We start from the raw sequence: 11,466 nt of genomic DNA, 5'->3' as shown, positions 1-11,466 counted from the left end.
AGAAGGTCCAGTCTTTATTAAGGTGGGCGGGTCTCTTTTCCAAAATCGGCAGTAGGGCCGTACACTGAGCTGTGAAGGCATTCCCTCTAATCAGTAGTGTTTTTCTCATTACCATTCCGATTCTGACTGTTATCAACACTTTGGATCGGTACTCGCCTTTATCATAGTGCGACGATCCAGGAACTCATTATGATACATATTCTTTCATTCAAGTCGACGTCCTTTCAGTTACTGAGCAACAGTGGCTGTTTCCTTACAACAGGATGAAACAATAGAGAATGCGTGTGTCTACCTTTTAAGGGGCTTTAACTTGTAATTGCACTAAGCCGGAGGGAATGGTGTCCCTTTCATTTTAATCACTGCTCCAGACAGCACTGGCAAGATGCATCCATCCTTTGGTTAATGGCACATTTAAAACATGATTTTCCCCTCGGCCTATAAAACATTTCCATATAAAGTCATAAATTCACTATGATTTAGGTCGTCTATAGTACTTTCCTACGGCCTAATAAGCCTATGATTTACTTGGATTTATTAAAATATCAGGTTTATGAAGGGTACACTGAATTACTGGATTGGGAAAATTTAAGGCTTTGGTCTGTTTTTAATGTTGAATTAATGTTAGGTTTCCATTTGAGAAAACCACACATGACCTCATGCAAACCAACCAGTAGGTGGATCTGAAAAGCGAGCATTTAGTTTTCCTCTCCTATTTCTTACCACTTTTTTAAGACGCTTCTGTGCCAAATTGAATCGTTTTTTTACTGGTATTGACCGGCAGGTGGCGCCATTCATTTTTAATTTCATAGATAATTTGAATCAATCTTTTCTGAATGAGACGTTCAATTGCCAGTATTAATACATATTTTTTTAATTGATGATTTTTTTGACTGAAAATAAAACACCTTAGCCAACATCATACATACAAAGACCAATTTCCCCCCTAATATCATCTTACATTATTTTTTTATTTAAAAAAACACTTAAACATTTTTCATAATATGCAAGTGGCTTAAGAAAATCCTAGATATTAAACAGTTGATGCATGTATTAACTAAAGAAGCAACTTGATATTTTTACTGTTAAAAGAAAACAAAAATCTCTAGACACCATCACCAATGCAAACACATACGGTCACGCCCATCTGATTTTCATACACCATCAGTGCAGGTGTCAGGTGTTCCACAGGTGGAAAAACAGAGGAGCCTTACATAGGGGTGGCTGTGTTGCTTTGACACAGATTAATCCCAACAGTCTGACCTTTAGAATGTGCTCATTAAAAGCCAGTTTCTGTTATATTTTAACCCCAAAAGTCATCAAACATCTTGGCTCAGCAGTCTGTAAACATGGTGGGACACCAGCGCCATGTCACATATTGTCCTGGTTTTCTGCATCATCTTTGACTAAATCATTTGTTATAAAAATACAATGAAAACCGTTTAAAAAAAAGAAATGTGTTTATTAGTGTCATAGCACAATGATTACATAAACATAAAAACAATTTCCCATTGAACACATTTATCATAAAAAAAATATACATAAAGCCTCAATTTGGGATTATTCCAGTAAACTGATCGTGTTTATTCTGAAAAGATAGCATATGCTGATGAAAAATAATCTCTGCACAACTTTTATATATATATATATATCCATATCCATTTTGTACCAATTTGTCCTCCTCAGATGGATATTATAAAGGAAGGAACAGTATAACATGCATTGTGTAAGCTTAAAGTAATGAGGATTTCGAGGATCAAACATGCAATTAAGGGTTGTCATTATTTGGTCAGTATTTTTCGTAAACATTGACCTGAGGAATTCTCTGAACTCTGGTCGATTATTTAGTGCAGTGACTCAATATCAGAAAAGTGGTGAGGCACATTGACGGCGGGCAGAGAGGGTCAAACAAGTTTGTTGTCCCTCCTCTGTTGTACTTAAATATTGTACCAAAGCCATGTAGCCTGTTGATCTGCATGTGTTTCCTTTAACAACACTTGTGTTTGTACTTGGTAGATCAGGTAGCTTGTGGGGGCACCATGTTGCAGTCCTCCAAAGAGCTTCCACTGAAGAGTTTAAGAATTAAAAAGGCTCTACTGTAACAAACTGTATCTTACTCATGGCTCTTTGCATTTGGCACAAATGAAAAAAATCTATATCAATTAACAAAACTACCCCGAGCTCGTCCACCCCTCACTGGTGCTACCCATGTGATCTGTACAATACAAGTACTTGGTCGTAAGCACTTTGGTCAGCTGATCAATAACAGCATAGACTGACTTCAGCATGAAGTGTATGAAATATATGAAAAAGTAGAAAAGAAAATGTGAATGTGTAGTGGTTTCCTAAAGTGTGGTTCATCTTCCCTTTACCTTACAGTCCAATTTCTTTCTGACTGATCACAAGAATTTCAGCTAATTTAGTTAATTGATTGAATTCTCCAATTCCCTAGTTTTTCTCTTTTGATTACAATGCACAACTGGAAGGCCAGGATGCTCTTGCATTGAGACAATTTGAAATTTTGCAGACTTTAGCTTAAGAGAAAGGCCAATTATCAAAGTACAAGTTCAATTCTTTAGAGGAGTGCCAATTAATTGTGTTTAGAAGTGTCAAATAAGACCAACCAAGGTGGTCACTGGTGCTATTTGTGACAAGTGTAGTTTTTTTTCCTCCATTCATTGCCTCTTTATCATCAGAGAACTGTATTTTAAGTGATATCCCTATATGTAAGTAGACTCTCGAAAACAACACATGGAAAAGCACAAAACACTGTTTGTTTCAATTTCTCTGAGACAAGTAACTCTAAAAAGAGTCAAATGAACCACTGATTGAAATGCACAGCTTCTCATGACTAAATTCTGCTCATTTTCAAGGTGTGAGATGAGTCAAGAAAAGCATAACGACTGAAATACACTGCACAGCTCTTCCCACCGCGCAACTATCATGCATTATTAGTTCAGGATTTTCCTCTTGGACATGCTGTCAGCTGTGCAACCAATTCAGGAAAAAATATTGAAAACATGGATCATCTGCAGTATGAAAGTCAGCAGAGTGCCAAGAGAATAGTACGGTTAAGACACTTTGATTTAAAAAGGCATGGATCTAATTAATTACTTTTTTAAATAAATGTGTGTGAGAGACCGAGAGAGAAAAGGAGACAGAATCATTCTTAAATTCAGCGTCACAAACAATGTGAAGGCAGTATTTGGGCTCCCATGGCCGTCTGTGTAAAACTGCAGTTGAATGATTGGCTGATGGTCTCACTCTGAACAATGTGATTAACTATTGTTTCGGTGCAAGAGAACGATTGGCTGGAAAGTGGCTCACATTTTGTTGAAACACTCCTTAGCGTTGGACCACACCTGGATTCCCTGAGACAGAGAATAGAAGCGATTTTAAAACAAAGACAACAAAAACAAGACTTTTCTTTTTGTTGTCGTTTTTGAATAATGGAGCTGCTGAACAATCAATCACAAATTATCTGGCTTTTTATTTTTTTTAAGTAGGCAAGTATGCAAGAACAAACTCAAACTGGGAAGAAAGAGAAGACACAAGAACCCCATACCTTCTTACACATGCTGATCTGCATAATGGCGTAGCTGATTAGTGCTTCACGCAAATCTTTGTCCTTCTGCTCCTTAAAACGTTCAATGTCTTCCCAGGCTGTTCGCACAAACTCTCTGAAGACACAATCACAAACAAAAAACATGCTATTTTCAGTTTATGAGGAAGAGTAGGCGTGAAGGGGGAAGAACGTGCACTGTAGAGGAAGAAGAAACTGAACAAACAATGTGGTATTTGGCTCGCTCCTGGTTTATGTTTTTATGTATTGACTATGCTACTTCCTGCTTTTCTTTATTGATGCAGGTGGCTTTTCTTTTCAAAATGACTATAAATAATATTACTGACACCTTTTTAAATCGTACGCAGTGCCTGAATTTGACTGTGTAACTCCATCCACCACTTTTGGAAAAACTAATCAGGTATCTGTTGTCTTGTTATTGATAATCATTTCTCAACAGCAGCGACCACTTCAGTTCCAAAGTTGTGGTGGTGATACATATTCCATGGGTTAAAACTATAAATCAGTCATCATCCAAATTAAAGATTGATTTATTGGTGTTTTATAGCTTACTTGCACTCCGTGTTCTTCTCCATGACGGTTTCCTCTCCCTCCTGGATACTCTGATCCAAGGCTGCCAACCGGCTCTCCCTCTGCTCCTGACTCTCTTGGCCGAACAGTTTACTGGTCATCCCCTTCAGTGAAAAGACGCGCACCGTCTGCACACACACATTCACACAGACGCACACACATTCACACAGACGCACACACATTCACACAGACACACACACATTCACACAAACACACACAAATTAACTGATGTTTTCATCGAATTGGACCACTAAAATGTTTTTAAACACCTAATTCTGCTGATTAATTTATTGAGCTCGACAATTTCAACAACTAACTTGGCATAGCGAGAGTGTGTGTATAGCACTTGTGTATTTGCCCAGGATGTGTAGGAGAAAGTGAGATATAGTGAGATAACTAGTGTGTGAGTCCTAGTGTGTTACCCCAGTCGCCAGCTCTTCTTTCTGTTGCTTCTTATGGGCGAGGTCCTGAACTGCCATCTCCAACTCATACTGGATCAACTCATGTTTCCTGCATACTGACCTTAATTCACAAACACAGATGGACAATTGTTTTAAAATTGTATTTAAAAAATATAAAAAATTGTAATTCTAATACGTTTTTTTTGCACCCTGATAGTGTTATTACAACAAACAGACATTATGCTTCAACTACTGCTAATAATAAAGTAAGACATAACTGATTTCCATCCAGTCGAGGAGCCCAAACATAAGTGTTGGTTAACAACTACAGGTCTGCATTATGTGCTCTGCTCAAAGACGGTGGTTTAATAAGCAAATAAGCATTTGCATTGGTGCTGTTGCATGTCGTTTTGAATGAGGATAAAGACAAACATGAGAGAACAAGGGAGTGCAGCTTTGAAAAATTTAATGTCAACAATGACCAATGCCCTGAACCAGGAGGGGGAATATATACTATATGCATATGTAGGGCGGCATAAGAAAACAGTGAAAAATTCAAATTCCAAGATACAACGCGACACCATCAAATGTCTTGTTTTGTGTGAAAAGCAGCAACTGAAAAGCAGCAACTGAAAAGCAGCAACTGCCAAATGTTTGATATCTCTACTTGGAAATTAGTCAGCTAATCAAACACACTCCAGCAGGATTCATATATTTATACTGTATGATGCCTTAATGTCAATTCTATTGGCCTGTCAATCCTGATAGGACCATCAGCCAAATTCACTAATACTGCGTGACAGTTTCTTGTTAGGCCCGATAAAGGTATGTGCTTCCCCATTTTTAAAACACATAAAAACACTTACCTGACAGCGTCAGTGTAGAACAGGTATTCTTTCAGCTGGTCAGCATAGTGCTCCTCCTCCTCAAGAATGTCATCTATTGATGCAGCATACCTGTGCACATAAGTAGCATTCATAAGAAAAAAAAAAAAAAATGCCTCATGTGTGAGAATGTGTCTAAGTTAGTAGTTTAAAGACTGGTCCATTACTGCTTTAGTAAATACATTTAAGTATAAGCTAAACTCTGAGTATATGAGAGGGTATACTAGTTGGAGAGCATCTTTAATCTACTACTTACGTGTCCATGTGGTGGCCAGCACTCTGTAGTCCATCTCCCATCTCTTTTTCTATAGCGCTCCACTCACTGGAGACACAACAATCAAATGTGTCAATCAAACATGGTGCTTTGTGTGTCGCCATTTGCACATAAATGTATTCAAAAATGTCTGATCGTCAGTGTTTATTAGCTAAGCATCTCAAGCACACAATTTATCTTATTAAGAGAATGGTGAGGGAAGAATATAGTCTTTCCATGAATAAAGGAATTAGCCAATAGCTCCCTCTAATACTGAATGCATCAGTATGTATACTACATGTAAAATAAGTGTACCTCTATTTCCTTATGCCATAAAATGTAAGATTTTTGCGAGATTTACAATATGACACAGCTTACATGTTCTATAAGCAACTGTGTAGATCAAAGGTAGCTGGATAAACCAAATGACATTTAATTGCAACTTATTTTGTTTAAATCTAGGGCCCTCTTTTGGGGAAAAACAATTATTTTATTCATGTGAAAATGCAGTTACATGTTTTTATGTATGTTTCTCACCTAAAAACTCTGCCGTAGTTACCGTGGACCTTGTAAACGCCATACAGCCTGTCTGCTACTCTCTAGAATAAAGACAATGAAATCAGCCATGAACAGTTACATAATTTAAATAATACGTTGCTATATATAAATAAATAAAAAAGCCAGAAAAGTGAATCCAGACCAGTACTGGTTCATAAATAAATGTAGGAAGTGCTCGCACAAGCTGACTTTGCACTATTTGCCCAGGACAAAATGGCAGAGAGCAGAAGTAATTGATGAAGAAAGTCAAAAAGAATCTAGCCATTTTCTCAGGAGTTAGCAGACTGAATTTCAGTGAAATATGGACAACCACGTTATACAATGCAGTATGCAAAACATGTAAACCACTGGCCAGAACCTAGGCAGAAATTTAAATATAGGCGTGTGTGTGTGTGCCCGCACGTGCCAAAACTCACCGCCCGCACCCTGAGTAACTGAGAGATGACAGTGTTCAGTTCATCACTGTACTGTTTCAGTGCTGTGAATCGCCTGAAGAACACAAGAAATGGATTATAACTCCAACATTGTTTAAATTAATCGAAGCAATTGTATTTCAGTTTGTGTCTAATACTGATACCTCTTCACTACCTTTTGGTCACTGTGATCATCATGTTTAATCCAGTCCACTCGTACAAAACTCTTAAAGTAAAAGTAAACTTTATTTTGGGACAAAGCCACCTGTCTGTTATACACCTACTTGTCAGGGTTCTTGACTCTGAACATGGCACTCAGAGACTTTAGTCTGGAGTCCACCTGGTAGGGAACAGAATTACAAACACGTTAAGGGAGACTTATTTTGCATAGAGGAGAAGCTATGAAGAGGTAGACGTTAGTTAACAACTAAATTCTCAGTAAAGTGACTCAGCTGTCTCCTCTTGCTGAATTGCTTTTACTTGTCAATGTACTATGCAACTTGCAAAGTGTCAAGTACTAACTGCATACCTTGTCTTGGAAGCCTGTGTCCAAAACCTCTTCCCTCCATCCCTTCTCCTGAGGACAGATGACACATGACAGACAGGATTATGAAGTATACTCTATAACAATGGGGCTTTCCAGCATACAATTGCACTACAATAAGACACGCTGCTACAAATCCAGAAATTCAGTTGAAAAGGTGCATCAAATGGCAAGACTCTGCAAGAATGGAAATAATTATGATTGATGGTGTCATCGCAGAGGCCTCCCACCACAAACCGGTTCAGCCTCTATTTTTTGCCACTACAGCGTGATATGCCTTCTGAATGGTCTGCCTTATCTCCTTTCTTAATCTTTTTCTGTATCTTACCACAAGCGCAGCTAGTGCTATAATAGTGTTGTCAGTTTGAGATCCCTGTCAGACTGTGAATGTGTGAGGGTGTGCATGCCAGCATATGTACAGCAGGAGACTTCAATGGGACATTAAGTAGAACAAGTTCGAGCGCTAACCTCCGTCAGAAAGAGGAAGAAGATTTTGTCATTGGAAAGGACAGGATGTGATGCAACACGCAGCAAGAAGTTTTCCAGGCCGACTCTCCGTCGCTCAACAAAGTCTGGGTCGAGGTTATCGGCTGACAGCTTGTGCCACACAAACTCTGCCTACAAAAAAGGCACAATTCAAGCAGTAAAACAGATAAAAGTGACAAAAAGACAAGGGGAGTATATCTCCTACCAGGAAGAAACTGAGAGCAAACTAAGTCAGACTGATTAAACGTCATTAACCAACAACAGATGAGTGTGAAGTCATCAATCACAGGGTTTAGTTATACCAAACAAATTAATCACATGCAATTCATATTATTTTGTTCATTATATTTCTCCTTCCACGTATGTGTCACTCACCCTTTTCTCTGGTAGTGGAGGAACGATGATGTAAGGGTAGGTGACCAGGAGGTACATTCTGAGCAGCTCAAACTCGCTGTAGCGTCTCCACAAAGTGTCGGGCGTGGCAGGCGTACCCCCCTCTGGGACAGATTCAGCTGGCCTGCAGACAGACAAATTGGAATAAAGAGTATTTTTATTCATCACAGAAGTGTAAAGACACTGAAGCTACTGTTGTTCAACGTGGCACAAAATGAGTCACTTTGACTTTGCCAACTGCCTTTTCTGAGAATGGGAAGGAGGAAAATAATCTTGTCAGAGGCATTGTGACTATCTTTTTAAAAAGATTCAGCACCTATGGACACAACTCACAGTAACAGTAACAAGGTCTAACAAGGTAGTTAGGCAATCAGTGCCAGCTTTTCTCCTCCTTGATCTTGTTCCGCTTAACCGGATTAAATAAGCAACCTTAATAAGTGTACAAGTCTTTATTCTACCCACTGAGAAAGGTTTTGCGCTGTGAACCGTTACAGAACTTTAAATTATGGACAAACACTATAACATCAAAATTACAGCTGCAATTATCATATTTGGTCAAGGTATAACAATGTTGTCATGTCAAAAAGGATAATATCTAGCATTAAAATCCAATCAAATAAGATACACAGAGCTTCACGGTCCTGTTTCATCCTTTCAAGGAAGTATATGGCTTCATAAGGACACAGTGAAATAAAGTTGTGCACAAGAAAGCAAATGTATCCTTCTTGTCACTGCTGTTTTTCCTCGGCACCACCATATTAATGTTTGCATATGCTGTACATATAAATATATATATATATATATTTATACAACCTACCGGGTTTCTATGAGGTAGACAGTATAGGTTTCCTGCATGTTAACGGTGTTCTTCCCTGTTCTCTTCTCTGCCTCTGCCACATTTATCTCCATTTTTCTCAACAGAGCTGTCCCCCTCTCCACCATCTACACAGACAAAACATAAACACAATTATTGACAGGTAAAACACAAAAGCTATGAGACAAATATAAGATGGAGGTGCAGGGTAAGAGTGTGGTTCTTAGAGATTAAGGCAACAAGAGAGTCGATCTTCCACTCAAGTTGTATCATAGTAATCGATTCTATTGTAAACAGACAGACAAGCATGAAACCAGATGTACACAGAGGGACAGGCGGCTCATTTTACACTGAGGATACAGTAACACTGGGCTTCTTCACACAGGGTAATGACAGGAGTGTGCAGGTCACAAGACAAGATAGTAACATTATTACTGTACCACCAAAGAACTACTAAATAACTACTCGTTGCTTGTGTATACGGAAATGTACCCCATTCACACAAGAAACCACTGTAATTAAGGACACAACGAGGACTTGTGTTTTAAACCTGCGAAATAAAACTTTAGGCTTAGTGTTTAGACTTGCTAGCTAGCAAGCTAACGTCAGGAGAAAAGTTTACAAAGTAGCTTCAAAGCCCCTTTTAGCAAAATCAACTCGTTAGCTAACTTTGTAAATAGTTACATTTAGCTTTGAAGCCAGCTAGGTTAACATTTCCCCTCCCCAAACAAATGCTACAGCCTTTTTCTTTTTAAGAAGCTCCATGATATATTATGACACAAACCTCGCTAACATGAACTGTTCACTGATACATTAGGCCTGTTGGGGAAAGTTTTGTGCCATCAGCTTTTTAAACCCCAGAAATGTTTGTCATAGACAAAAACAAAGAGTACAACCGTGTTTATGATGTTGTTTTCGGATTCCGCTGAAGTGATATCGGTGTTACCGATCACAGCTACTTCTTCGGTACTTGCAGAGTCTGCCATCATCCTCTGGCCGCCGAGCTGCTCCGGTTGTCAGCTGAGCTGGCAGAGTGCTAGTTCCCTCTGCTTTGCGCATGCGCGTTCCAGTCTGAGGCCAGGGGTCTGTGACCAGTTTTAATTGTTTATACTAACTAAATTAATGGCGTTAAATGAGCAGTGTTCGTTAGATCGTAAAAGACTTGGCGAATTAAAATAAATAATAACGTATAAAATGAAAGAAAATAAAATGATGAAGTTTAAATGAGTAAAAATGACATACAATCAGAATCATCTGGGATCAGTCTAATGTTGTGATGTAATGTAAAAATGCAGTTAGAGGTGAAATAAACTGAGTGCAAGTAATAAGACCTTTAATTTGTACCGGAATGGCTCCAGTGGACAATTTTCTATTCAGCACAACTAAATCGAAAATCCCTTCTGTTAATGTGCAGGTATTACAAAATGCATAGTGGAAATGATGATGGTTCAAACTGGTGCACGTTTGAAGGCGTTCAGTTGATGGTTTCTGAAAGTTTCCATGCAGTTGTGCTGAACTAGTGAACCCATTACCCTCCTTTGGCATCATTTGCGTCCTCATTTGATGCTTTTCTTTGCCAATGCTGACATCTACTGGTGGGATTTTGTTTGGGGATTTGTTTATTTCCCTTTTATAATTGTGACCCTTGAATATTTGTGAAATTCCCATTACCAATTGATTTAGATGGCAGATCTCAAGTAAATATTTTACCCACTGAATGATAACCAAATAGTTAAGAGGAGGCAGTACTTGTGTTCATGAACCTAAACAGTGATACTAGATTAATACCTTAACATGCTGTGAGATTATACCATACATTTAAAAAAACAACACAAATTCAAATTTTATGACTGTTTATCATTGCTGTCATGTTGTTCGACAATGAAATTCTGACAGAAAGTGCCATAAGTGATGAATTTCCTCACTGTGGTGATATCATTTGGTCCCCCTCTCATTGGTTGTAGATGGTTGTGGGCCCAGATGTGAATGAGAGGGATGCGGTATGCCTCAGGCTAGTAAACAGCACAGAAACACGGCCTTTTAGTTCCTGTGGTCACGCTGTTGTGCAGCGTTTAATGTTTAAAGAGAAGGGTGGAGCAGCATTTAGTAAGGAAGCATTTTATATAGATGCCACTGGGCATGGAGTGGGGTGTTGGAGTGTTGTGGGATGCTGGGTGGATGAAAAAGAGAAAGAGAGAGAGGCGAAGGAATGCACACAAGGGGAGAAAAGGTATAAAGGTGAGATGGATTAACATAATGATTGATTGTAAAATGATCAATGACACAGAAGCTGCAGGTTTGGACGGATGGATGGAGTGATGGTGGGATGCGGTTTCAGGCTGCAGCGTGTCAGGAAACCCAAAGCCTGCGCTGTGACCAGCCGTAGTCACAGCAACAGCATAGTTACCATTCTTTCCTGCCACTGACCTCAAACCAGCCACCGCCACTTCCTGTCCGCACACACGGGCAAGCAAACACACACATATGCACACGCGCACACACCTCTAGCCCTTTTTGGCTGACTGTAATCGGCCATTTGACAACTTTTTAAAGCCCTCTGACAAACACTC

General features: G+C 39.0%; 2 protein-coding genes across 2 annotated transcripts in view; both read right to left on the bottom strand.

Moving 5' to 3' along the window:
• si:ch211-39i22.1 (proteoglycan 4) overlaps positions 1 to 2 on the bottom strand; it is a 19,959-nt gene extending 19,957 nt beyond the window's left edge. The window contains exon 1 of the mRNA XM_051403086.1: positions 1 to 2. This exon is cut by the window's left edge and continues 302 nt beyond it. The gene's annotated coding sequence lies outside the window, so the exon portion shown is untranslated.
• A 1,436-nt stretch (positions 3 to 1,438) lies between these two features.
• On the bottom strand, positions 1,439 to 9,953 carry snx4 (sorting nexin 4). The gene is made up of 14 exons (XM_051404212.1): positions 9,793 to 9,953; positions 8,900 to 9,024; positions 8,065 to 8,206; positions 7,672 to 7,821; positions 7,189 to 7,236; positions 6,944 to 6,999; positions 6,663 to 6,735; positions 6,226 to 6,287; positions 5,692 to 5,757; positions 5,418 to 5,507; positions 4,573 to 4,672; positions 4,133 to 4,278; positions 3,563 to 3,677; positions 1,439 to 3,368 (listed from the first exon to the last, which is right to left on the bottom strand). Exons 1-14 carry the CDS (start codon positions 9,883 to 9,885, stop codon positions 3,321 to 3,323), a joined length of 1,314 nt encoding a protein of 437 aa, XP_051260172.1. The 5' UTR covers positions 9,886 to 9,953; the 3' UTR covers positions 1,439 to 3,320.
• Between the last annotated feature and the right edge of the window lie 1,513 nt (positions 9,954 to 11,466).

This window comes from Dicentrarchus labrax, unplaced genomic scaffold, assembly GCF_905237075.1.
Source record: "Dicentrarchus labrax unplaced genomic scaffold, dlabrax2021, whole genome shotgun sequence".
NCBI lineage: Eukaryota > Metazoa > Chordata > Actinopteri > Moronidae > Dicentrarchus > Dicentrarchus labrax.
Note: the sequence above shows the minus strand (reverse complement) of the source record. Positions and strands in the feature narration are given on the sequence as shown.

Excerpts from the sequence above, each read along its gene's own strand:
- snx4 (XM_051404212.1), bottom strand. The coding sequence starts at position 9,885 with ATGATGGCAGACTCTGCAAGTACCGAAGAAGTAGCTGTGATCGGTAAC. Across the intron at positions 7,822-8,064 it reads CTCCACTACCAGAGAAAAGG|GCAGAGTTTGTGTGGCACAA; the intron begins GTGAGTGACACA and ends CCTTTTTTGTAG. Across the intron at positions 3,678-4,132 it reads GAGAAGAACACGGAGTGCAA|AGAGTTTGTGCGAACAGCCT; the intron begins GTAAGCTATAAA and ends TTGTGTCTTCAG.